The sequence below is a fragment of the Strix aluco genome, chromosome 1, assembly GCF_031877795.1.
Source record: "Strix aluco isolate bStrAlu1 chromosome 1, bStrAlu1.hap1, whole genome shotgun sequence".
Classification (NCBI taxonomy): Eukaryota; Metazoa; Chordata; class Aves; order Strigiformes; family Strigidae; genus Strix; species Strix aluco.
Window position 1 is genome coordinate 65,526,381 of NC_133931.1, and position 27,797 is coordinate 65,554,177.

The following is a 27,797-nucleotide window of genomic DNA, read 5'->3' on the forward strand; positions in this document are numbered from 1 at the left end:
CTGTGCTTGGTGTTCTTTGTTATTTACAACACACAGGTTATGGTATCTTTCTGATAATTTTTCTAGAGTATTTAAAAATTCCCTTTGGGTATTTCAGAAAATCCATCCACAACATGGAAACTGCCTGCTTAACAATTTTATACCTGCTTTTTATTATGTACCAGTTTCATCCTCTAACAGATGGAGTAATGCTGTCAATTTATCATGCATTTTCATCTGGTTTTTAAAATTCTAAATCTGAAGCAAAATACTAACCCACAAGACTCAAAATAATTAAGAAAAAGGAAAAAAAAAGGTCAGCAGTAGATTCAGACATTGAAACTAACTGTCTACATACTAAAAATATGTCACAGCAGGACACTAAAAAAACTGGCTGTGCTAAATACCCTCTGCAAGATAAAAGAAAACCAGAACAACTTTCCCACCTCCCCATTCTTCCTTGGGACCATACTTAGGCTACCTAAATAACCACTTGCTTTCGGACTCATTATCGGATGTGTTCTGCTCCATCAGAAGAAAACAAGATTGAGAAGGAAGAAATGTGTATGGCTTTTACTCAGCAGGGATCATAAAGCACAGCTTGTGGTAGGTCTTTCAGCATGTGATTGGTAAACTCGGTAACAGTTATGCAAAACTTCCTTTACTGTCTCTAAAATTTCTCCAAGTCAAAACATGAAAATTCAGTGTCCAAGGAGCCTATATATAGGCCTGCAAGTTGAATTAATATAAAGTTGACAGAAACAACATAGGACAACGTATAAAGAATATCAAGTCAAATATCAAATTTGTATGTCCCCATTTCCAGCTTCTGGCACTCCAACAATGCAGAACCTAACAAACTCTGTGTTTCCTGATTCTAAGCAGCTCAAAGCCAACATTCATAGTCTTCTACCGGTGATCTGGAAGAAGGGGAATGTTACCAGACTGTCCTACAGCATCAATGGTATCGTCTGTGTGAACATCCCTGTTCAAGATGCCTTTGTTAGTGATCTACTTTGAGGTAAAGCAGAGTTTTATTTCAAAACTTTAAAGCTGGACAGAGTAATCCAGCCCAAATAGCACATAGTAAGATCTTGAATTCTGCAAGATTGTTCCTCAACTGAGAATACAGAGCACAATGGTTAAGATAATTATTTGCAAGGCACCGGAAAGGGAAAAACCAAGCATAAAAATATCTTAAGTTCAAAGCCACTTCTACCTACTTGACATCATGTGTTTCTAATACAAAAATAGGTTTAGCTTTTATCTTTACCCACAAAAAAATAATAAACTTCCAAGACTCTCTGCTTTAATAAAACCTAGACCTCAATTTTAATTTTAAGCAAAATAAAACAACACAGGAAATTCACAGCAATTACTTTTCTATGAAGAAATGTTTAACCTTTATGCAGTTGAACAAAGTTCTCGTTAAATCACCTGGCTCATTAAAGTGCAGACTACAAAAGCCTCAATCTACACAGAGCTCAATTTCAGACAAAGGATGCTGCAAGCACCTGTCAGCCTGATTTGGCTGGGTTTAACTGCACCAAGGGACAGAAGCAGAGCAGGACATAATACAGATTACATACAGATAACAGCTGGTACTGGATTTTTTAGAACTAGTAAGAGCAAAAGAATTGGTAGTGACAAACAAGATGCTTTAACACTACTATCAGAGCAAAAAACTCTCTTGAAGTAGGAGCATCAGTAGGATGAGCTAGTGAAGACTGATTCCAGACACAATAATGGATCATATTTGAAATCTAAGGCTAAGACTGAAATTCATTCCCTTTCCTAAAAAGGACAAACCTGAAGTATAGATAAATAGTATAAATACAAAAAAAAAAAAAAAAAATTTCAATCTAATTAGCAGGGAGGAAAGGGGCAGGGGGGGGGCGCACGGGGAAAAAAGCCAGTAAAGCTCTAACACATGGAATATCCATATTAAGTTGAGGCCCATTTCAGTGGCTGAGAACTGGCAGTTCTGCTTAAGATTATACCCTTTTTTTGAGATTTTAATAGGACATGGGCACTGCACCAGCAAAAAATGTAAGCACATGATCTTAATTTTAAAAGAGTGCAATTTACAATCTTCTACTTTCATGTAAAGATCAGGTAATATGAACATTCCAAAGAACACAGAATATGTGTATGTTTGTATTGATTTTACTGCTAACTGTGCAGCAGTTGTATGTCATACAAATACATGTTTGTACACACACATACAAAACATAAGAAAATCTTGGCATTGTTGTTAGTTTTCAGCTTCAAAGAATTCCAAAACTGAACTGAACTGATTTACTTATCATTTTTAAAAGTTCTTAGGTTAGCTAATTCCTTTGCCTTTCAAATACATACATTCAACCACTGTACATTGGCCAAATGGTGTTAGATGCTTAGGAGACTGATAGCAACCCAGTACTGCTTTCTTAAAGCTTCAGCTTTTCAGGAATGCCATGCGTTTGCTAAAACCATTTAATAAAAGTTCTGTTAATAACCATAAAACCAAATTAACTTAGTTAATTTTATTAACAGTGACTGCAGTGGCTCAATCATAGTAAATTAAGATCTGTGCATTTCATGTACAAGGGATTTGTTGATTTATGAAATGTACTTCAGGATGCAAATACTTCAGTGGCATTTTTACAACAGAAGTATCTTTTTCTCCCACTGGCAAAATTTTACTTAAAAATTGCTGTTATCTAACAAACTACAAATAAACCCCCTCTGTCTAGTAAGCAGATTAGAGACAGTGGGTCAGATTCCAATTTCAACTGAGATCTAGATTTCTATTATTTGTAAAACAAATGAACCATTCAGTGATAATAGTATTTTAAGTTGTGGAAAGTGTGACCAACTTGTAGCAGAATTTACCTAGAGATGTATTTATAATTTATTTTGCTATTTGGAAAGATAGTACACTTCTGTGGATTCTGACTCTGTATATCTTAGGCCCAAAATCTGGTTAAAGACTCACTGACTACAAGGACTTTTATCAGAAAAGAGTGTAATTTGTTAGAGGGAACTTTTCAGAGAAACTTTCTTTTTCAAGGACGTCTTGCTGCAGATGATGTTTCAAATCTTGATTAGAATTTGTTATTATAGCAGAATGGCCACTGCCCTGAGCAGTGCTATTAACTCAGGTCATCTCACCAGTATTCATCTGTGCAAGGCTGGAATATTCACTGTCATGTGGCTTGCAGCATCTCACATGCAGCGTATATCCTGTCAGCTTGTTACAAGTAAGGAAGGGCATTTGTCCTTTTAAAAATCAAAAAAGAAAAGCCTAAATAACTTTAAAATTGACCCTTACATAATGGACTTTTTTCTTTCCCCCTTTTTCTTTTTCTGATGTTCAGGGATGCAAGAAGAGAGATGGACTGGCTAATACTGTGTAGTATGGTTGTAGTAACATCCAGGTTGATAATCAAGATGCTTGCCAGAAGGAGAACTCTGGGTGTTTGTGGGTAGAGTAGCTGCTAGAAAGCAACTGAGGTAGATTTGACCCCTGGCAGTAAAGGAAGACCACGAAGAGGGGAAAAGAATAAGGAAGAAAAGGAAGAAACCAGACAGATGGAAGGATGCAAATGCAGCTGAAGAAGGTCTGGCAGAAAGAAATGGATCAGTAGGTGAGAAGAAAATATGGGGAGAAAAGCACAGGGAAAAGACTGGTGGTAAGCAAAATCAGACAACAGTAGTAAAGTAGCATAGTCACACACTGGGAATAAGTCACAGTAACTAGGAAGAACACTGGGTTGGAGAAATGACCCAGAGCATAAGAAAAGCACAGTCGGCGGTACAGGTTCCATTTATACCAGGAGGATTTTTAAACTGATTAATGCAAAGCAGGAAGGCCACAAAAGGTGTTAAAAAAAAACAAAGCACCAGGCAGGTGACATCTCTGCAAAAATCTATGGGTTAATATGCAAAAAAATCTTGAAACACTTATTTAGGCAGCAGCCTGTCCCACTAATACCAGGGATTTGGCAACAGATTAGGTTGCATTCCTTGACTGCCCAAGTGGTTTAATTTGCGATCATAACAACAAGGTAACGCAGAAACTCTGACTTTTCTCCTCTGAAAGAAATCATGGCAACCACTGATTCTATTGTGCTTTGTTGTTGCATAATTGTTAAAGAAATGCTTTCCGATGCCCTGTGAGAGGGGGTACTATCTCGAAAGCTCAAAGGGATTGTTCATTTGATCACTAAGCACAGTGTTATTCTAACCACTCATGCACGCAGAGAATGCCTCTATTCTTATGCTCCCCTGAAAGCTGAGATCATCTGAGATATGTCGGCTATCACATATAAAGCCCGAGGTAGAACTGCTGGCAGGATGTTTTAAGGGAAGGATTTTCACTGACCTGGGATTTCTCTTCTGCATTTGTGGATGACAGCTGAATTTGCTGACCATCAGGCTAATTTAGAAGGTGTAAGTATACGAGCAAACATTTACCTAAGGATTTCAAGCTTGAGAGCTTGTGTGTTGAATGGTGAAGCAGTTTTAAGAATGAAGAGTAGATACAGATGTGTTTCTAATTCCAAATCCATCTGGCTCTCCCCAAAGCCACAGACAGAAACCTGTCAGTGCATTTGATCCAAGGCTCTTAGCACTAGCAGATACTAACACACAACAAAAAAAAAACAAACCCAAACCCACTCAAATACAAGGAAAACCCCTACACTCACAACCCAAACACGAGGCTAAAAAGCTGCACACAAAGATAATGTAACTGACAAAGAACAAGGTTACTCCATGCTGTCCCATCCTACCATCTTTTAAGAATATGTATTTTTATTTCTGACCTCTTCAGATTTGTTTTACAATATTCCATTCAAGTCACTAATATAGTCTTGTGATGCACTTTAATGATTCTTGAATTGTTTTGTTGAAAACATTGTTTACCAGTAATCTCAAAAATGAAATGCCCAGCCTCTAACCCATATGAGTATTAATAAAAACCAAACCAACCCACCTCTGATTCATGCCACTTTAGCACACAAGTAGCATATAGGCAAGAATTCAAATTGGTACGATGTCCTAAAACCTACAGAAGATTGATGCACTTTACAGCTTACACTTGAGACAAGAAAAGCTGCCTATGCATCTCCACTGCGTGCACATCACTGTTCTCTGAAATAACATAGGAACCAGCCTAGACCCCACTAGGAACTAAATACATGCATCTACAGCGCATGAAAGGACATGAATATGCCTTATCAAATTCCTCCCCCTAATCTGAGCTGTACTTTTTTTTCCCCTCCCCTCTGGGGAAAACACTGCTTACTAGCATGATTCCTTATTTTTGTGCATAAATAACATTCTTAAAATAAATGCAGTATTGTAACCACAATATTTTAAGGAGGTCTGAAGGATTCTAAAAACCTAAACTTCATGCAGATTTCAATTTTCAGAAAAATGTGACCTTGTTAAAAATCCTACAACCAAAAAATGTTTCACTCAGATGAAAATGTCATTATTTTGCACAGATATTTTTTTCTTTTAACATTATAGGCCAAAAAATTTATACCTTTCCAATATTCTGAGAACTCCAAATTAAACCTCTTTTTATTCTCTAAATAAAAAGCAAATAAAAAACCTAAATAAAACCATCATAAGGATCAAATATTTCGATACTTCCTTGAGAAGAAATCTGTTAAATTAAAGGGTTTATATTTTTATTTAAATCAGAATATTTGAATTATGAATCTGGCCCTTAAAATAAAAGTCTTCATGTTGCAGTGGTGCATCACAACAATGCCAACACAAGCATACTCATATCGATGGCGGAGAAAATGCTCTAATTTTAAATAGCTCCCTATGTCCAACTAGCTTATATTCAGCCTTTTCCCACACTTCATGCCTGATAAAAAGCATGATTATGGTAGTCTGAAAAACATGGGGAGTTGACTAGAAAAGTCAGATATTTGTATATGTCAGCAGCGATTTATTGTAAAGACGTTGAGAGTCACAATGCCTAGCCAAAGCAGTGTGCAATTTCAAGACATACACTTCTGTTTTCTTGAGGGGGCAGCTCTGCAGGCTTTTCCTCGTTTTCTATAGGAATCTTGAAAATAACTTGCAAGAACATTCAGACTCAGAAATCCCACAATAGGTACCTTAACTTTAGGTAGAGGTAAAAAGGGTCCTTTTACATGAGAACTAAGAAAATACACTATAAAAGTCCTCATATTTTCACTGCAGGAGACATTAGTAATCAGCATATATGTTAAACAAAAAAAAGTGGCTGGGAAATGTGTAACTCAGAAACTAGTAAGACACTGCAGCTCTAACTCTGTCCAGAGCAGAAATGGCATATAGAGAGGGCACCAAGGAAGCATAATAGAATATTTAATCGAATTTAAACAGAATAACTGTGCTGTTGTGATTCTGCTACTGAGCTTTCCCAAGCAGAACAGGCTTTATCGTGAAACTGCACTTCATCTGCAAATACTAGAGCAATTTTGATTCTTGTACTACAGTTAGAGAGCAACAAACTGCTTGGCGCAAAAGTAGTTTGACTGTCAGAGGAAGTATGCACTTTGAGAAACGGGAATCGGCTGTAATGGGTGCAGAGCAACCGTCTTAGTCTTCCCATTATGTTTGTAGATCAACAGGCTTAATGAGGTCCTAGTCCTCGAGCAGGTGCTTCTGCAGTATGAATAACAACTGAAATAATGCTAGAAATGAGTCTGCATTTGGATTATGGTACTTCAGTAATAGAGGAAAAAAAAAGCCATGTGCACCATGAAAATAATTAGAGAAGTTGAAAAGGAAAAAGGAAAATTCCAAGTGCATGCATTTGAGTGTCTCACCTCCTGGGCTTCTCACTTTCAGAAAATCCTGTTAATTAGGTTCAATCCCACAGATCTCTTCAATCCACGTCCTGAAAACAGGCCACTAAATACAAATTACTACAATCATGTGAGCACTGATTTTGAAATAGAAGCCAGATTTATTGTTGCTGGCATAGGGAAACAGAGGTAACACCTCTCTGCTGGAACCCAGGGGGATTTGTCACAGAGGGAAAAGGGGAAAACAGTTATTTTGCTCGATCTTCTGACTCTCACTTTAAGCCCAGATCCACCTAAATATCTATGTCAAAATCTGGTTAGTTATTTCAAAGTGTTAAAAGGTATTCCTAATTTTGCTGAAATCTAGGAAAGTTCTTCTGTTTAGTTTCAGTTATCATTGTCCCTTTGTAGGCTGTGCAGTTCACAAGGATGATGGCCAGCCACTGATCCCTCACAGTGAGGGCAGAGTAATCTGGCGGAAAAAGGAAGCTTTCATTTTTCAAGGGTCTTGACAGTTCTTGGTTGAGGGTTTTATTTCAGCATGGATCTTGAAACAAATTTGGTTTCAGATCTTCATATTGGAATTATATATTTTGAAACAGAGCCCTAAAATTATTTCAAGAAATTTTGGCAAATAAACTGAAATAAGTAAACTTTCAGAATTCATATATAATGCTGAGTAAGGGATTCAGACTGAAATTAGGCTTGCTGTATAATTGGTATCCACATAGCTTAAGTGTTCCAGTTTATCCTATTTTGTAATAGATTTCCTATGTTGACAAATACAGAAGGAATGTAATACCATAGCAATAAAATCTGGAGACCAAACAAGAGGGTCTTGTGGTCATTTTAAGGATGGCCAGTTTATATACTGAACATGACACACAAAACAAAGGACAGCCTGAGAGAAAGTAAAAGGTAACAATAACGCTACTAATGTGGCAAAGTCCTGCTCATGCCATAATCTTACCTTACAGAAAGGAAATACTGGAACATTTTAGACCTGATGAATAGGTGAAGCAGCGGGAGGCAAAAAAGTATCATGTCTAGAACTAATCCTGCCTGAAAAGGCTTTGCAAAGAATTCAGTCCACTCAACGATGAATGTCAGAATGGCATTTAAAACTTAGCCCTTCAGTTCAAGAATGAAATTTTTCACTTCTCCTATTTGGCTTTGGGTTGCAAGACATCTATCTGCAGACGAGAAAATGGAAATGTCTTTCTGCCTGAAGCTGCCCCAGCGGCGTGCAGGATGCCTGATGTGAAAGATGGCTTCCTCAAGCCTGCTAGCTGAGCCAAGGACTTCACGTACCACAGACCTACGATCAGCATCTTCCTTGGTAGGAACTCAGGCATAACCACTGCACAGCTCTGTTGAAATCAGTAGTTACTGTGCTGAAAAAGCAGGAGGTCCTGCATACATAAATCAAGGCAAACAGAGTCACCACATCCTGGTAAACATTCAGGGAAGCCCACTTATTTCAAGGAAGGAATAGTTTGTCAAATGTTAAGTATCTATTTTAGAAGCATCAATATTTTTATTTTGTCTCCATTAAGCTCAGTGAAACGAAATCTATTTATGGTAACATTGTGTAGTGGCTTGCTTAGGTGTCCAAAACTTTTGTTTCAAGAGCATATTCAATCACTTTTCCACAAGCAAAGGTTAAAAACAAAACCCTATTACAGATCTTTCAGAACAGAAATTAGAACTCTTCTGAATTTCTTTCATCTGTAGCCAGTTTCTATTGAAGTCACTTGAGATAAACAGAGATTTAGAAGTATTTTTGCAACAGCATCCATACATGTGTTTGTTTAAACAACTGAGTTTAGACTTTAAGATACTGATTTCTGCTGCAACCCCTGTTGTCAGCACTACCAGGGATGTTGTTAGTTTTCCATGGTTAATATCACACACAGCAGAAATTTTAAGATGCTACAGCAAGAAGGATCAAAAAGGAAAAAAAAAATTCACAGTGGATGACAGCAACTAGAAGTCACTCAGACTAATTTAAAGTTCCTGTTTTGATGGAGATACTTTGTACCCAGTAGAAAAATGGTTCCTTCTAATTAAGTGGGAATATTAAAAGGCCTAGAGAAAGCCAAGCTTTTCATTGGCAACAGGGAAGAGAAGCATAGGGAAGGCTCTGGAGAGGGAGCCTGCTCTGAACAGCACTGAAAATAAAGAGCAGCATTATCATGGCTGTTCTCTGCTCCTCGCAAGGCTTGTAAGCGACTGCAGTCTTGTCGCCACCAGGATGTTTCTGTACAAGTACCAGTGTGTGCACACCAGTAAATACTAGTCCTTTTCAATTCTATTTTCCTCATCAAAAATAGATACCTCAGATGTGAATTTCTGCCCTGTGCCTCCTTGTCAGCACTTAAAGGGACACTGTCACGCCCATAAAATCGAACTATTGCACAAGTGCTACCAAGCTATGTATTCACAGGAGTTAAGCCAAACCACAGTCAGCCTTCTTGAACAAATGTGTAACAGAAAGCCACAGCTTCAAGTATGGGTTGGATTTGCTGCCTGACATGGTAGTGGAGCCCTGGAGTTTCACAGAGCTCCAGGCTACAGAGATGGGAGTGCCAAGGGGAAGCCAACAGATGCCAAGTCCTGTAAATCTTCATTCACTCATTCAAAAGCTCTGCATTCCTTCTTGCTTTCACTCTCCACCACCATTAGATTCATTTTTCAGTCTTGTGGACACAGTTGCAAATGTCATACATTTGGCTGAAGCACAATTTAGATTAACTCAGCATAGAAATAAAAATATTTTGTCAGGGTCACCACCAAAAGAGTTTGCATGGGATGTTTACAATATGCTGTCATTCTCTACTTTCATAATCCTTTCACAGTGAGCTTATTGCTGTTTGGCTTTCCCTTACAGAGCTACAGCCATCATAACCAAGTCTGATATTTTTGCAGAAAAACTGCTGCTGGATGAGAAGATGCAGCTACAATGCCTCTCTCGCCGCCCTTCCACACTCTTCGGGCAACAACTTGAATGTAAGAAAATCCACAGGTCTTTTCATACTTCAGCCCACCCTTTTAATGCTGGAAGGACAGGTTGATGGATTCTTGATTTTTAAGATCAACTCACTATCTTTACAGTTTTGCCAAAGTCAATAGAGCTAAGTAGAATATTGCCAATGAATGAGGCTTAAATGGGGGTGTGAGTGGGAAGTACCACTAAGAAATCCAAGCCAGAATTTCTTAGGCCCATCTGATCCTGACAAGGAACTGAAATTCCACCCAATCGACAGCACACTGAATGGGAAACAACAACTTAATACTGACCTACTGTGTTTATGAAGGTAAGGCATTTACCCCTGTATCCCCTTTTTTGCCTGGTTTCTATCTTCTGCATTCAGGTGAGAAAACAATCTGGGTTAGGATCTCTCTCTCATGACATGTGCTGTGGGCAGCCTAATGGAGCCCAGTCGCACAATCAGAGGTAATTATGGGGGCTAGACCAAAAACCAAGTACCTCTTTTTAACCAGGGTAACTCACCACTGGAAGGCTGAGGAGAATCCACTGTTTTTATACAGTTCTTGCAATAGGACACTATTGTGGCTCCAATCAGGTATTAATGGATTTGATCCAGTTATTACCCAATGAAATTCTGAATTCTTATTATGCAGAAAGTCAAAGTAGGTGGCTTTCATATTTTATTTTTTTTTAAGATGCAAAAGGATTATCAATCTCAGCTGGTGTTTCCGTATTCTCCTCATAGATTGTACAAAAACTCATTCTGGTTCTCTTCTAGCCATTGCATTAAAGACTGAGTCACATCGTAATTAAACTTTAATGATAACATCTGTTTCAGCTAACACGACAGAAGAGTGGTTGGCCCATGGAGGACTATTCTGCTTCTTATTTCACTCAAACCAGAACTGAGCACTTATTCAGCCTCAACAAAACTGGAAATGGGACAACAGCAACATCCCAGCTACTTTCCCCAAAATAAAGATCTTTCCAAAGCACTCTGAATTCATTTACAGACAAAATCGTGCCTTAACCAAACTGGATGGTACATAAGGATCAGTGATGGAGAACACTAAGGACTCTGTTTCTTCTGTGCAAACAGAATAGTTCCTTGGGCTGCAGCTTGCTAACAGGACAAAGACAACAAAATACACTGGGAAAGGAGTAACTTCTTTTCATGGCTAGCTAATTAGCCAAAGGCCTCATATCGCCACCCTGCAACACGTGACACTAGACCACCCTTAGCCATCTTCACTTTTACAATCAGCTACAATGTGTGCTCTGGATAACAATAGGATGGTAAATGACTATTGTGCTTCCCTCCATCTCCCATACAGACTCACTCTTACTGAATAAACAAGGGGAAAAAAAAAAAAATCAGCAGATCCTGTACACTGTATAGCAAGCATTAAAATAATAAGGCGTTTATTATACTGTTATTGTGCTGATTAATTACAGCAAGGACAGCCCACCAGCCCTGCACTGCTAAAAATGCCGCAGGCATCACCGGCTCACGTCCATGTCTACGCTAACAAATCTAGTAACTCCAGTCGCTATAAAAGAAGAAAAACCCAAACCTCTGTTATGTATGTAGCTTGCACATGGTATAGATGATAAAAAAAGAAAAATCCTACAGATCAGACTTGTTAAAATGCCCTTAAGTGTTTGTGCACTAATTTTGTGGCAAACATCTGTGCCATGTTAAAAGTAATCTTAAAGGCTCAGATGCTACTGCATAGCAGTACATTAAATATAACGGCACATTAAATAGTTAGATGTCCAAGAGCTACTGTTACTGTTTAAAGCATCAGATAGCTGCCAGAAAAAAATGTGTTTGAATGCTACTGTTAAAAAAAAAAAAAAAAACCAAAACGTAAGAATGAGCCATAACCAAATCAACCACAGAATTAACATTAAAAATGCAAAGATCTGTACTTTAGAAAAAGTTTCAAACCCTAAAATAACAAAAAATCCCATTAGCTGGCCAACGGCTGCCTCTGAAATCCTGCGTGTCTCTTTCCACCACAGCAGTTCTCTAGTCTTCACTAGAAGACTACTTCTTGGGCTTCTCTTGCCCACATGTAAGCTACACATAGTTTGCAAAAAGCATTTTATGATATATAAGATCTTGCAAGAACAGAGTTTCAGCCCTTTCCGGGGGGGGGTGGGGTGGGGTGGGGTGGGACGGGATGACACACTAAACCCAAAAACCAAAAAATGCTTTAGGTGAGCATAGTACCTCTGAGATCCAACAACTGCACAAAAAATGCCAAGCATTTTTTTTATTAAAACATAAGTCTATTCTTTCCATCTCAGAAAGTTAATGCAGTCTCGCCATTGTGATTTTTATAAACCAGTGGTCTCTGGATGGAAGCAGACAGACCAAGTCTTGCAAGAAATGGGCAAAAAGAAAGATATGGTGAAGGAAAGTGGAAATGTGTGGACAGTTGGAAAAACAGAATCATTACTTAGCTTATAATGAAAAACTACAGGAGACTAAATTCCCTCATTTACCTCTCATGCAAGAGGGAATAACTGCACTGTGGTAATAACATGTATTTTAGGACAATTTGCTGTCTCACCAGATTGCTTTTTTTGTGTAAGCTTGCCATTATTTTGCATTAAAGTCATAGCTTGTGTCCCACAACTGATTTTGTTTACAAAGAGAGAAGCTTCCCAGGTCACTGAACTACAATAACCCTCAGCTTTTAGCAAGCTCCTGATGCATCAGGACCCTCCTGATAAAGGCATTGTGCAGCAATGAGCTGTTAAATGTCTTCCAGCTCTTCTTTTAGCATTCTGCCCCCTCCCTTTTTTAAATGAGAATCAAAAAGCAAAAATGGATACGAGAGTGAAATCCATACAGATATAACACACAATCAGATATATTCCCACCTTGTAAGTATATTCTGTACAACCACTTGTTAATTTGTAAGATAACAACACTTCTTGATTATTTCAGGAGAATGGGTTTTATATACCATCATTAAATCCCCAACTGAACAAAAAAAACCCTCAAAAACTGGTATCCAATATACAACATCCAAAAATTCCTAGGTGCGGATGCAGTGGGACTGCAGCAACTACAGCTACCCTTGCTCTACCGTGTTAGGGGAGGCCAACGGTGAGCGTGACTACATCTGTCAAACCGTTACAGATGGAAATCTTGTGGAGACAGAAGTTCTTCAACCTGCATGGGGTTGTAAAACCATCCATAGGATATTCTGCGTAGGACACAGCAGTGGGCGTGAGCATAAGGAATGAATCAGGGTCAGTCAGGGTCGCCATGGAATTGTGCTGAGTGTATGGTTTCTAGATACATCTCTGAGCTCCACATACAAAAAGATACCTCAGGATGTACCCAGTACTGCAATTAGAAATGTCAGAATGATGAATGGTGCTGAATTCAGTGTCACTTTGCCACACTTGGAACAGCACTTACCTCTTGCCTAAGTGAAAAAAAAAAAAAAAAAAAAGCTCTACAATTCTGATCTTTTCTTTTAGAGAAAATAAAACAAAACAAAAGTTCATTTTGCCTTTGTTATAAAAACAAAACACACATAAACCCCCACCAAACCCAAACAACAAGAAAAAACCAAACACCCCATGGTACAACTCCAGCCACACAGCACAGATCACTGGAACGCACTAAGCCATGAAGAACCATGGTCACATCCACAGACACAATTTTTGTCCTAATTTACTAGAAATTAAGCTTTCTGTTTGAGAAGATTAAGACTTACCGTATCTTGAAAAGTTAGTACTTTGACTTTTTATTGCTATCAGAAAGGGGAATATACTGTCAACATATTACAGTTCCCCCATGGAGAATTTTTCCTTACTTGTAATTTTATACTAGTTCAACCCTATGGAGAAAAAAAAAAAAGCATCAGTAAAAATCTGCATTTGTCCTTTTCCCAGTTAATGCAATGTGGGATTGCACCAAAGGAAGAGCTAATCCTCCCAGTAGTCAGAATGACAGGCAGTTTGTCCTCCTGCTTTTGCCTCACAGTTGTAGAGTAGCAGTGGATCTAATAAACTTCTGAAAATCATCTCTGGAAGTAAGACCGGCAGTCACCTCCTGATCCATTTCTTTAAACACATAGCACTCTACCCAGCAATTTTCTTCCCTCTTGCACTGAGATGTCATTCAGTATCCTTTTCTGACTACATACTGCTTGCAACAGAGACCATGTTGACTACGTGCAAGTTCAATAGAAGTTTGTTGCAAGCAAGACATTCTAGTTCCACATCACAGATGCATATTCAGTATATATCAGACAACAGAACTCTGTTGGGTGTCACAAGAAAATCCTTTCAAAGGACAAACAAAACTAACTCTTGTTAATTCAGAATTTCATAGTTATAAATACCATTACTGTACAGACTAGATTTCTTTTCTCTCCCATATCCTTACCCTTTTGCTCCATTTCTCCACTCTATCTTCTTGTATAAAAAGTTTATCGCCTTTGAGAATTAGCTCTCTGAAACACAAGCCATACCTGACTTGTTTGCTTCGTAAAGCAGCTGGTAGTGGATCAATCCTTCCTTGTACGTACAAAGAACGTTATTGGGTCTAGCAGACTTGAAAGAGATATCTGCACTTAGTTCTTTAGCACCACAACATTTTCAATCAGTAATAACATGCTTGCCTCCAAAACTGTACCCAACTGATAGGGACTGCAGAAACCACGCTTAAAAGCAAGTATTTCCAAAAGAAATATTGCTGTATTCAAACAGCACAGCTTCCTCAAGTATTTTCTGTATAACATTCTCTAGCAATTGCATCTATTCTATCCTGTCCACAGTATAGAAGGTTCTCTGCTCCTGAAAAATCATACTGTCACCTGGTCTAAGACAATACTAACCCTGGAAAGGGGGGAGACAAGAGCAAAGCAAGAGATTTCTGGCTCCTTTGCTGAAGAGCCTTTGACCTGGCAGTCCAGGCACTCTGGTGCCTGCCAGGGACTGGCAGTTGCTGCCACCGGGCGGCTCAGTGAAGAGGGACAGCCAGGGCTTTCAGGGGGACCGGACTCCTCTGAGCGTCCGCAGCACACCCACACACCAGGACAGAAAAGGCAGGCAACAGTCAAGGGGTGCTGCCCCCCTTTCTGAAGGGGGCTCAGTGGCTGCATCAGGCAGGAATTGACTTCTCTACTGACTGTGATAACCTTTCTGTAGGGGGTGGCATTGTCCAGAGAAAGCTGGGGAAAGTGATCTTTGTGAAAAATAAATATTATAAGGCACAGAAGACAGCAATCTATGTGAAAAGTGAAGGCTGTGCTCCAACTGCTCAAAGAGGCTGGAGGCTATTTAAAATTCTTCAGAAGAGGGATTCTAGTCAAAGCTGAAGCTATAAATTAACCAACTCCTGGTGCATACTTGATGCTCGTTATAATTAGCATCACTGGAGAAAAAGAAAGGAGAAAGAAATAAGGGCTAGCTTGAAATAGATCAATCCAGAGGGAGAATAACTGAGCAGGGTCTGTAATCTAATCATTTAAGTCATGGGAACAACAAATAACTCACCTAGGGAAAACTGTTTCAAGCTTATAATTCATCCCCTATGAGATGGATTTGAACATCTTAAGAAATTGCCCGGAAAGGCAGGGTCATTCTGAGAGACATAAAACTTGTATCAGCCAAAATTTTCTCCCTGACTCTCAGGGAATTTCACACTAAAGTGGTTTCATTTGTACCTTCAGTCCACTTTGATTTCCTCACTTGACCAGGGTGAAAAAGATTATTACAGACTTCATTTGCACCATAATGCCTTTTTTTTTTTTTCCCCATTTTGTTCTCATCTTAACAACAACAAACAAACCGGACTTTCATTTGTAAAGTGGTGAAAGGGTTCATATAAGATGCCATAGTCTGAGTTTTGGAGTCAGAAAGAAATCTTCCTCCTTGTAGTGCCAAGTTATCAAAGGTTGATTATTGCCTTATTTTAGATAAGCAGTTCAGTTCACAGATTTGGAACATGGAACTATTTAGCAACTTGTTAGTAAATCATTAGCTTTAAAGAACATGTAGTAAAGTGCACGTCTTAAATTAGTAAATGAATTTGTAGTGAGGTTATGGATTACTGGATGGTGAGTTTAAGCCTACCAACAGTGAACTTCATGGTGTTTAATTCCCATTTTTAATTTTGCAGTCCCCATATGGACCACAGGCTTGCGTAACTACTGGTTTAGTTCACTGGTACATGGGGCTAGTGATCAGAATAGAGAGAAGATTTAAAAGCCTAAGATTTTGCTGGTAGAAAGAGGTAGATGGAGGTGTCCTTGCTTTGATGTCTCCATTGTTCTCACACAGAGATAACCAGAGATCGGAATTGAGAAAGGGCACAGTCTGAGATGCACATTACACAGTGCCATGGGGGTCTATAACCAGTAATGCTGGATCTACTGCAAATAACTGGCGGAGCAGATGAAGAGGAAATGAGGTAATAACCTCACCACTGAATTAATAAAGTTGAAACCTAGTTAAGTCCACTTGTGGATTCCTCAGACACTGGCATCATATGATCAGTGTTGGAAACATTCATACCAGTAATTCATACTCACGTGCCAGTCACACTACATTATCTCACTGAGGAAAGCTGATTTTAAACTAAACCAGTTTAAATGGTCACAAGCATTGTTTCCATATATAGTAAGAAAGATTTAATTATTCATGCTACATTCTTTTTGTACCTTGAAAGAAAAAAATGTCTCACTGTATTCAAAAATATTTGACTCATCCAAAGGTTTTCAAACTAGTCAGCCTTAATAAAACCCACACGATTCCTGCAGATCTTGCATTTCCACTGCAGAATATAATGGAGATAAATACTACACCAACTGATAAAACTGTCAGCCTTGCCCTCACCTCTCCTGCATTAATGTTAGACTACTGCTTTTTTATTTTAGTTCTACTAGCATAAAATCAACACAAAGTTAGAACAATAAGGTTTCCCTGGCTCTTTTCCAAATCTTAATGCAGAAGAAAAGGCTAAATACAGCTTTCTGATCAAATAAAGCTACCACCAAAACCTATAGGGGGAACAGGGGGGATTCACAAACTATCAAGAGGAGCTCACCTAAAATCTAGGCCTCCAAGTATCCCCAAAAGTCATCTAGTCTATCCTTCTGCCACAAGATAAGTTACATTACATCAGTTTAGACAGCTACTTGTCTAACTTGTTTTTAAAGGCCCACAATGACGAATCTCCACACTTTCCAGATGATGCATCACAATGCTTTAGTGTTCATTTTAGGATTCCCCTTCCCAACGTTTAATCAAATCTTCCCTTCTGCAATTTGAAGAATTCACTGCTTGTCATATCCATCATGGACAGAGAAAACTTTATTTTCCCTCTTATTGCATACATCTTTAATTTTGTTGAAGACTTGGATTCAATCTTTCTTCTCTCTGGCAACCAATTGCAAATCTTTCCTCAGAGATGATTTATTTTAGATCTTTGATCCCTCTTTTTTTTCTTCTCAGTCCTTTCCTCCACCTTTCCAGGTCGCTATGGAACGGTATGGCCCACACTCAAATGCTATAGACCATCATTAGGTAGATCACAAGGACTTTGTGAGAATTCTGTTTTCTGAACTAACAGGTCAAATAACATTTTCCAGTTGTCTGTATAACTCACCAAATACTTCATTATCCTCTGAAGACTGCTGTGTTAGCCTGGCTGCTTTCGGACTCTCTTTAGTTGCTTCCTCCACCTTGGTTTCAGCATTCTGTAAAACAAACATTTTTTCAGATTAGGTCTTTTTCTACAGTTATCAACCAGAAACATTCTTCAAACTTCTTAATTATGCACACATTACATTCTTAATGAATGTGGAATCATTAACATAGTGGGGTTTAGTATCTTTACTATGTATATGTGGTTTTGCAAAATACTGAGGGAAAATACTCTCAGAAGAAACACAGGGGGTTTTTTTTAGTCTGTTTTAATCTGACTAGAGGATGTAAAATGGAGAGCTGGGGAAGACATCTAAGTAAGAGAGAGATCTTAAAAATCATGACAGACTTGTAAGTTTCCACCTTTCCTCCTCATACTTCATTTTCTTTCTGTTGACATCTTCCATTGTTGACTTAGCGAACAAAGAGATCAGAAGATAGTGCACAAATATTTCTCTTTACAGAGCAAAGGTAAGTGAGCTAGAGAGAGCTTAGGAACAGCCCTCTTCAGGTCTTTAACCAACTCATGTATTTAACTGCTTAAAGCACAAGTACTTCTCTATTTCTGAAACAGATCTTTCAATTAGCTATCTGCTGTTAGACTGGGCCCACAGATAAGTCAACAACTTCAGTACTTAAATTGCCAGAAGTCAAAGCATTTCATTCCCTAGCTAGAGAAGACTGAAGAAAACAACCTGTGAAACATTGAGTTTTAAATATTTATATTGCAACTAAATATAAAATAACTCATGGTTTTCAAAATGTTTTACTTTGGTACTCAAGAGAAATGTACATGCAAGCTTGCAGCAATGCAGACAGTAAACTGCATATGCAGTCAACTGTTCAGCGATAGATATGAAGTGATTGATGCAATATTAAATATTATTGTAAAGAGTTGACTAAGAATTGAGAAAGGAAAAAAAGAAAAATGTAGTATGCCAGTGCTTTTTAAAGGACAGATATTGCTCCATTCAAGTACATGCTCATTCAGAAGACTGTGTAATGTTTTAGAGAAGTTACCTCTGTACAATTTATAAATTCTGACTTACATTTTGAAAATGCTGCTATACAATCTGTCTGTGAAAATTACCGTTTCTACCCTCAGAAACATAAAACGCTTCCATACTGTAAGTGGTCTCTTATTTCCCCTTATTAACCACACAGAAGATACAAGAAGACAGATAGATTACGTTTGTCAACCTCCCTGTAGAATACAGGAGTACAAACTCATGGTACGTAAACTCAAGAGACTTTGAAGCAAGACAGCAAACTTTGTCATGAAAAATGAAAGAAAGACATAGGAAGCCTACTGGTGTCACACAGCAGCAGACAAGAATTAGAGAAAGCAGAGAACAGGAAAGAAAGGAGAAACTGTGCTTCAGAGGAGAAACACCTGCAAAAGAGAAAGGATTCTGCACTCCCTTCAGGTAACAGCCTTCAGCTCTGAAAAAAGTGGAAGAGGACATCTGCTACAGCAGAGTGAGCCAATCCCAAAGCAAAAAGCCACTAAAAATTGTGCCATTATGGATGAGACAAAATTCATACAATTCAATGATCAAACCAAGTTCAGGGCTTTCCCACATGAAGAGGACAACTGACCTCCTGATCAGAGCTACTGCTCTAGGTTTTGTAAAGATAGTGCTTGTTAGCTCCATTTCCAAACGTATTCCACCATATTTAGTGTATGGTAAAGCTGGTGGTGCAGGAGGAGAGGGATTGCTGTTCCTCATGCCCTTGTTCCTCTTGGGAAACAGCTGGAAGTCTGTAACCTGCTGCATCAAGAGCAGCAGCAACAAAATACTATCCAACAGATACTCAGTGGTGTCTATGAAATGAATTGTCACTCCACGTTCCTACTAGGGAGATGTTCACATCCCTTACTTTAAAAACATGGTTTTGGCAGTCTTGGGGAAATTAGAAAGACTGAGCCTTGAGATGTTTTGGTTCGAGTTATGTTACTGGAAAGAACTACAGAGCAGCTGTGCTGTCTGCTCTCTGGATAAGCCACAATGTTGGTGTTGACAGATGTCAGCTCCAAGATGTTGATAGGAAAGTTGTGTGATGTATCAGCCTAAAGCATGACAGTGCATGGCTGGATGTACATCCACTTGGCATGGCTTCTTATACAAAACACAGACTTTAAAAAGATTTCTTTTGCTTTACTATTTGCACTAAAAAATTTACACAACACATTATTACTGGCATACCTAACATTCCTATTACCAAAAACAATACAAGAAAAATAACTGTAGAAGAACAACTGATGATCCAGATGCTCCAAAACAAGTTTTAGTCTAAACCAGCATTTTCTAAGACAAGATTTAGCCAGTTGCTTAATTTTTTTTTTCCAGTCCTAAAAATTTTTAACTGTCTCTATCCTTCCAATCAATTAACAGAAAAAGTGAAACACTTACACTGCCTGAGCTGTGCCAGGAGGGACTTTTTACCTACAAAGTACTTGTGGTTAGTTATAAAATAAAGGCCCTTTGTACATAACACAGTAAATGTAACTCTATCTAGCTTTTACTTCAGGCTGAGCACTCAATGCAATTTCAGAAGTGATGGGCAAAACAGGTTTATTTTACAGTATCCAAGTTCCCAAGGACTATAGACTACACCTGATTTTAGCATGAAATAAATATTATAGAGACCTAAATTTACAAAAACTTTTTAACTACCTTGTCATTTTTGCATACTAGTTAGGAAGGGCCTGTTTCTTTTCCTTTAATGATAAAACTGGTACTTAATTACGTCATTTTACAAATGACAAAAAGACTAAACAATTATTCATGAAGTGTTATGTCTAAAAGAGAATCAAATCCAACGTGAAGCAGAGATTCATATTGTCTGTGCTCTCATTCCTGCCTTTTACAATCTACTATGTTTTCTTATTATGTGCTTTGCTAGTATGTTTAGCTCCATCCCAATGGCACAAATGAAAACAGACTGAAATTTCTTTTACTGACAGAAAAGTGCCACGCTGACATCAAAAGTTCTAATTGCGGCAAGACAACACAGACCGCGAATGCATGACCTGCTGCTTTGGCAGCACAGCCATTTCTCCAGTTCCTTCTCTCATTCTCATTCATTCATTCATTCCTGTCCACAGCACATTACCTTCCCTGCACTTAAGCCCACAACACCTAGCAGAACTGAGGGCATGGTAAAACACTTGATTCCTCCTCTATGCTACATTTCCAAAATTAAAATAAACAACAGATGCTACCTCAAAAGACAGACAAGAGTTTCTAGTGGATAAAACCAGATTTGACTGGCAATAAACCTCCATTTCGGAATAACAGAAAAAGGGTAAACTGTTGCAGGCAATAACAATCTTGATAATCTAAACAGTATCCACAGCAGCAGACCATACAACTCTAGACTCTGCTGAAGAATTCTGCAAAATGTTCCTGATCTTCCACTTCTGCAGTGATATTCACCTAATTTCTATCAGACAAGGCTACCTTTTCATTTAATATTCACAAAATGTCTGTATGATGTTCAGGTTATAGTATACCTTCAGGACATTATATACGTTGCCTCTTCTCAGAGCTAAATGATCTTCCAACAGAGTTCCAGGGAAAACAAAATAAGAAAAATCTTAAAATCATGGATACGTGCTCCTTCAAAAATGGGACAGTAACATGATTGAGAGCCATGTATCAGTAAGTCTGTCAAACGCACAAACGTTTCTCCAAATACCAAATACTGCTGCAATTGGCAGAACAGGATGCAAGTCATTCTTAACAGCGATCATTTTCTTTGTCACTTTTGTATTCTACATCCTCAGATTAAGTACTAATAACATTCCTTCCACCAAAGTTGGAAAAAGTTCCTTGTTATTTTATTCTCAGAGACCTCCATTAGTCTCAAAGTTTTTAGCTCCCATCTGCTGTGAGGAATTTTACACTCACAGCTTAACACAATCAAACAGACAAGATGCTGTGGACAATCCTTATTAACACCAAGAATTCATGGAATGGCAGTTGGCCCTCTTCAGGTGGGCAGAGATCTCTTGGACCTGCATTAACAAGCATGTTCAAACATCTTCCTGAACTCACCCATCAATTCTTCTTAACTGTGGAGATTTTCCAACCCCCTTTGCATTAATACAGAAACTCATATACATATTAGCAAGCACCAGGCTTCTTGCACAGAACATGAATGGTGAATTTTAACAATGCCATACTGGCTAATTAGGACTCCCCGAGCAAGAGTACTGCCATCATTCAGAATAGGGTTACACCAGACTGAAGCTGGGCTCATGTTATCTCTACACAGCTTCAAGCTCTTGAAAATGTTCCAGGAACTCCCACATCAATTTCTTCTTCAGTCCCCACCAGTCATGAAAAGGATTCAAATTCTCCCATTAATTTGCAGATAAATAAAACAACTCTTTTAAACAGCAAGCTAGCCACCATCATTATCTCCAGTCTTCTGGTATGCCTCATATTCTCAGTTTTATTTTCATCTCTAAAGATTCCTTATATTCAGTTTCTAAAATGCAATACTCAAAATATTCAATAACTTCTATATAATCATTCTTATGTTCCTGTGCATATGTCAAAATCTTATTTAAGATAATGAAAAAAATGACAGAGTGATGGAAAGAGACAGAGGGCTAGAGTTTTCCAAGGACAGTTTTCTGTTCCTCTCAGCTTCAACAGTATAGTGCTACTGCTGCTAATGTCACGGATGGAGAATTTCAAAAGACATTTCAAACAAAAGGATCCCCTCACTAACCCCCAAGGCAGACATAGGCCCTTTGAAAAAGGTTTGAGATGCCTCAAACACATTATCCAGGTCTGAAGAAATGCATTCAGTCTATTTTAAAACCTTAAGATACTGAGGGGTTGCAGTAAAAAACACTGAATTCCAACTCAAAAACTTGCTATATTCCCCATTACCAGTTCCACACTATTTTGCTATGTGCTTCCCTCCATTTATGAAAGGCATTTAAAAACTACTTCTGTTTGTGGAGAAGTTCTTACAAATTAGGTTAATAGACAGGATATCTTGCCTTTATAGCAATTCTGTTTCATTTTGAGAAAAGGTTCCTGACCACACTGGGGTTCTCGTATTTCATAACTGAACTAAAATCTCTTCAGCTCAGAATGTAATAAATAGAGACAACTAATGGATCCACAGTATGCTACTAGTCAGCTTTTACTAGTCCGTAAGGTATTCCCCCAATGCTGAGGAGGGACATTCACACATGCAGTAGGCAGAAAGCAAGTGATTACATTACTGTGTCCATACCACTGAAGAGAGACTAATTGCATTTGGGAGCAAGGACCTAAATGAGTTCATTTGGGAAACAGAACAAACTAAAAAGCAGGACAGGCAACCCTGTGCGAGAATCAAGGTTTTCCTACGAATACTGTGAACTGAAAATACCCAACAAACCCGAACTCGTGTACCACATACACAGGGACAGAGGGAGAGAAAAAGCTATGTGAGTGACCTGTTACTCTGTAGGTACTCTAACACACTGCCAGAATCAGGAATTCTCATAAAACAGCAAGGAATTTGCAAAACAAGTTAAGACAAGACACAAAAATATGCTCCGGGTCAGTATTTTCAATGTAAAGCAAGAATCCTGTCATGCGTCTTTCACTCTGTGCACAATAATCCTGAAACCGTACAGAGGAAACCTGAACATGAATCACATAAAATTCAGACAAGTACAGACAGAGCTATGATTTGCTATTTCCTCTACCAATCCCACCCTGGTCCTACAGAGCAGAGCAACCACCACCACATCAGCTGTACAAGCAGCGCAGTGGCACACACAATACAAAATTGTGAAGATCAATGAAGGATCTAAAACCTCACTTGGAAACACGCTGAGTTTTGACAGCCTCCAGAACACTTGACCTGAAACTAAAGTTATTAAAGCACATATGCAGCCTGCTTTGAACCCAGGCGGTTTTTCTGTAGTGTCACTGCAAACAGCATCTGACAGCCATTGATGGATGCAGCTCCTGACCTCATGAATCAAAGAGGAAGCATAACAACACTCGAACAAAACCAAAAATAGGTACTTTGGATATCAAGCACAATAGCAAATTTCTTTTACAAAAGGGGTTTTAGGCAGATTTCCAGAATATCTGAAGAGTGACAGCTGTCAATACTGATGCTTTCATAGTCCACTCTTCACCTTTATCCCATCTAGGTGTTTGCTAATTTACTTTCCTTTTAGCCACATGCTGAACAAGTACAAATATTTTACTTTTTTTTTTTTTTTTCCAAGAAACGGATGTGGTTTAAGTCATAAACACAATGCTGATGACACAGCCTCAACTCCCAGTGTATCTCCTTAAGGGCTTTATAAATACATTGAATAATGGCAGTGTCTAACCCTAGCAGACTAGTAATTTTCAAATGCCACCACCTGAGGTCCTTCTGAAGGATAATAATAAAAGAAAGTGTACAAAAGCAATCCTGTTTCCTTCTGCTAATGAAACCACTTCTATATTCTAGCATATTGACAAAATCTGGAAAGAGTTCATATAGATAACTGACACACCAGAAAAAGATAAAAAAGGCCATCCAAGCATTTGAATACTCAGTCTATACTAAAAGCACAACAGAGATGCAAAAACTAAGAACTAGTTACAGAATGATGCACAACATTCAAGAGGGAAAAAACCCAAAACTATTACCATTTTTAAAAGTGCAAAATAACAATCCACTAGTCAGAGAGATAGGCTTACAAATATTTGGGACTTTTTTCACACAGAAATTGGCTTTTAACCTTGTACATTGTACTTCTCATATTGCAGGTCTGTCAGTTTGTAATGAGTAAAAAACAAAATGTTTGCCACTGCCTGAATTATTAGAGATCATCAGCCTTGAATCCTCCTTAGGGGCCTAGACAGGACTGTCTGTGGCAGTAAACCTGTTGATTTGCTCTTTTTAACCACAGGAAGAGAGAAGAGAGGTAAGAGAGACAGCAGATCTCTATGGGGAGCATAATGCAACGTACAGCACAGCACTCAGCAGCACTACAAACTTGCCTCAAAGCAACACCGCAAGAGTTTCTTGAGGGTGCTGGGCTGCACAGCCGCGTGTGTGCAATTTTACAAAGCAGCACTGAACAGCAAAGGAAGCAAAGGCATTGAGAGAGCTCTTCAAATAGCTGGAGTACGTTTGGGAGACTTGACCATTCCAAACTGTGATTCAGTAAGAAGTTACTTGATGTCATGATACTCAGAGGAGACTAAAGCCCTTTCCCAGACTCCCACAAACTGGCTGTATGATGCTGCATTAGCCTGCTGCTTATGGAGGCTTAAAAAAAAAAAAAAAAAAAAAAAAAAAAATTAAAAAAATCATGCCTGAAACAATGCCCAAAATTGCTTCATCACACAAAGGGATGCCGGCAGTGGCCCAGAAACAAGAAGATACTCAGTGTCTTAAATGAGTAAAAAAAAAAAAAAAAATTAAAAAAAAAAATCAAATATTCAGTTAAATATTATTTTCTTCCTTCCATTACCTAAAAGGTATTTTGAGTGAAATATATTATAAAATGAAAGTTCTTATGGAGAATCTCAGGAATATTCACTGTAAAAGTGTCAGGCCTAAGAATGATACAAGACTATCAAAAATAAACCAGTCTGACAGCTTAGCAGCAACAAAACATCTTTTCTGGGTCCCGAGCTGTGAAAACCTTCTGGCTTTTGTAGTACTCCAGTTGACAGTGGACAGGTATTTTTGACAAAAACCCAACACAGTTGACATTCTGACTCTGCAGCCGGCATTACCTCTATTAAGGGAAAACAGATAAGGTTTCCCTAGTGGGGAATGTAAGTGGTTGACTCCACAGGCCTGAAGAAGCAAAGTGGAATGCACATGACTATGTGGGCTACAAAAAGATGGAACACAACTGTGCCAAATAAGCACGCAGAGAAGGAACTCAGCACCCGACACAACAGTCTAGCTCTGCCCAGTTCCTCAGCAGCAAACCAGATTGCAGGGAGGCCAGAATTTCACTTCTGGTATTTTATACTTAATTCCATCACGCGCAAGAACCAGTCCTTCGGTGTGCAAAACAAATATGCTAGCATACACATCTGGGCCATTTCTATAAGCAATTGAGGACTGGCTTTACTGAATAATGAAAGTATCTTTTTAGTGCTTGCTCTGTGTTAAGAGGGTACCATAAAAAAAGGCCAAAATGGGTAGACAACTTGAAAGGACTTTCTCACTGTTCTACTCACAGTGATACATTAGGCTAAACCAAATTCCCTTTGAACTTAATGAGTAGGAAACACACCCTGAAACAATTCCCACTGCACACCAAAAACGAACTTTCAACTTGTTGAATTTAATTTTTACTTCCAAGCTTTTAGCTCATGAGGAAAGAAAGCTCACAAGCTGCTATGCAAAAGCACTTTATATTCAAAACTACATCCATTCAACTCCCTAAAAACTACCGAGATATTTTTAACATTTAAAAAGCAAAATTTACATTTATTTGCCAAGAATTAAAAGAAGAAATGAATTTAACACCAAGCAGTTAATTTTAGAAGGGAATTTTTCCAACATACTGATTTGGAAGGAAGACCATTTTCGCTGCTTTAGGTCACTTGGCAGTCTCTATCCTTGTGAAGTGTATTTCTAAGCCAAAGCTAAAAAAAAATTTTACACACAAGTTGCCTGATATTAAAATGTATTATATTTACCTGCAAGACCTGTAGGTTTAAAGGAGATTTTGACCACAATACTGACCAATGCATTTGTTTCTGTACTGTGATAAAATTATCAAATGTTTCTTAAATCTTGTACAAAAAGGGTTTGGGCTTTTTTTGGGATGGTATTTTAACCCAGATGTTTCAGCTCCTCATGAGCGTGCACTCCCGCCATGGCCCCAGCCTTGTCACACACACAGAAACACACACACACCAGTTTTAACGGGAGAAAAAAAAGGTTTGCTATGTAACATTTGGTTAAGAGGGAATCTGCCATGAACTTGCCACCAGACACAGAGCATGAGGCCTTCATACAAATATTCCCACCTATCCACCCAAGACACAAAATTATGGACGTTATAACTGAATGACAGGAGCTTTTCCACTTTCCTGTTTGATTTAAATAGACCAATATTAAATGCATGATCTTGAAAGAAACTTTGAGATTTATTACTCCATGCTCCTGGAATGAACACAGATCCTCTGCATACTGTAAATAAATGCACAAACACCACTTAAAAGAAAATATTTTCAAATGTCAAGACTTACGGGGATAATATTTACAAAATAATCAACAAGATTGCCCTTTTCAAAATGCAAATAAAGATTTCTTTTCAGATATGAGTTTTGAAATACAGTTGGCATGGAAGTAAGATTTTTTTAGTTAAAAGAAACTCATGAAGACCCAAAATTGACTGTATAATTGTAAAAACTGGTATGACACCTTTTAACACCCCCACTCAAGTAAATTAAAAATACGAAGCAAACAAACAAAAAACCTCTGTTCACTTCAAAAGCCTATGGTTTTGTAGATCTCTGAAATTGAAGCTTAACTCATAAGCACAGAACAGTGATCAGGAAAGGGTAGCTATCAAGAACAGACATGATTTCCCGAAGTCAGTCTCATTTCTCTGTTGTATTTAAAAATAAGTGCATCCAGTGAACACCACAGGTCATGAAAAGCTCCATGCACAAAAGTACGGGCACAAAAGTATGGACACTTTGCTCTTACAAGCTCTAGCTTAGTGTTACCATAACTATCAGTATGTGAAGATAAGGAAAGATGTTGATCACGTTATCAAGGATCACTTTATCAAGATACTAATATGTCAAAAATAGTTCCTCACTATAAAACTATATAAAAAAATGCCACAAATATTAGATACTAGGTTTTATCAAAACCTTGAGTCTAATGGAGACTCGCCAGGAATGTCAGACACTAGGCAAAACTGAGTATTCAGTATGTCCTTGATAGTCCATGGAAACAACTTCTACTTCAGCCCTGTTGTGTTCTTTCCAAGGTTTCTCTTGTCCACATCAGCCTGTGCCCTTTATTTGCCAACCCAGTCTGCCACTTCCTCACTTGCCTGTGGGTTGTCATCTCCCTCCCTCGTTATTCCTAGTTTAAAGCTCTCCTCACAGGTTGGCCAGCCTGTTGGCAAAGATGCTTTTGCCTGACTTGGTCAGGTAGATTCAACCTCTTCTGAGCAGTCCTCGATCCTCAAAGAGGGTCTCCATGATTGTAAAAAACCAAATGCCTGTTGTCAACATTAGCTGTGCAATCAGTTGTTGACCTCCAGAATCCATCAGCTTTCTCTCAAGCCCTACACCCCCACTGGGAGGATCAAGGAGAAAATCCTTAGCCTCTATGCCCTTGTTCCT

At 38.5% G+C, this 27,797-nt stretch overlaps 1 protein-coding gene across 2 annotated transcripts in view; it reads right to left on the reverse strand.

The window, feature by feature from the left end:
- Positions 1-27,797, reverse strand: part of MBP (myelin basic protein) — a 90,766-nt gene that overhangs the window by 43,016 nt on the left and 19,953 nt on the right. The window contains exon 2 of one of the 2 annotated variants that reach the window (XM_074823299.1): positions 17,408-17,498. In XM_074823299.1, coding sequence (XP_074679400.1) covers positions 17,408-17,498 — 91 coding nt within the window. Of the gene's footprint in view, positions 1-14,182; positions 14,211-17,407; positions 17,499-27,797 lie in introns of those variants that run through there. The other variant, XM_074823309.1, reaches the window with a different exon arrangement.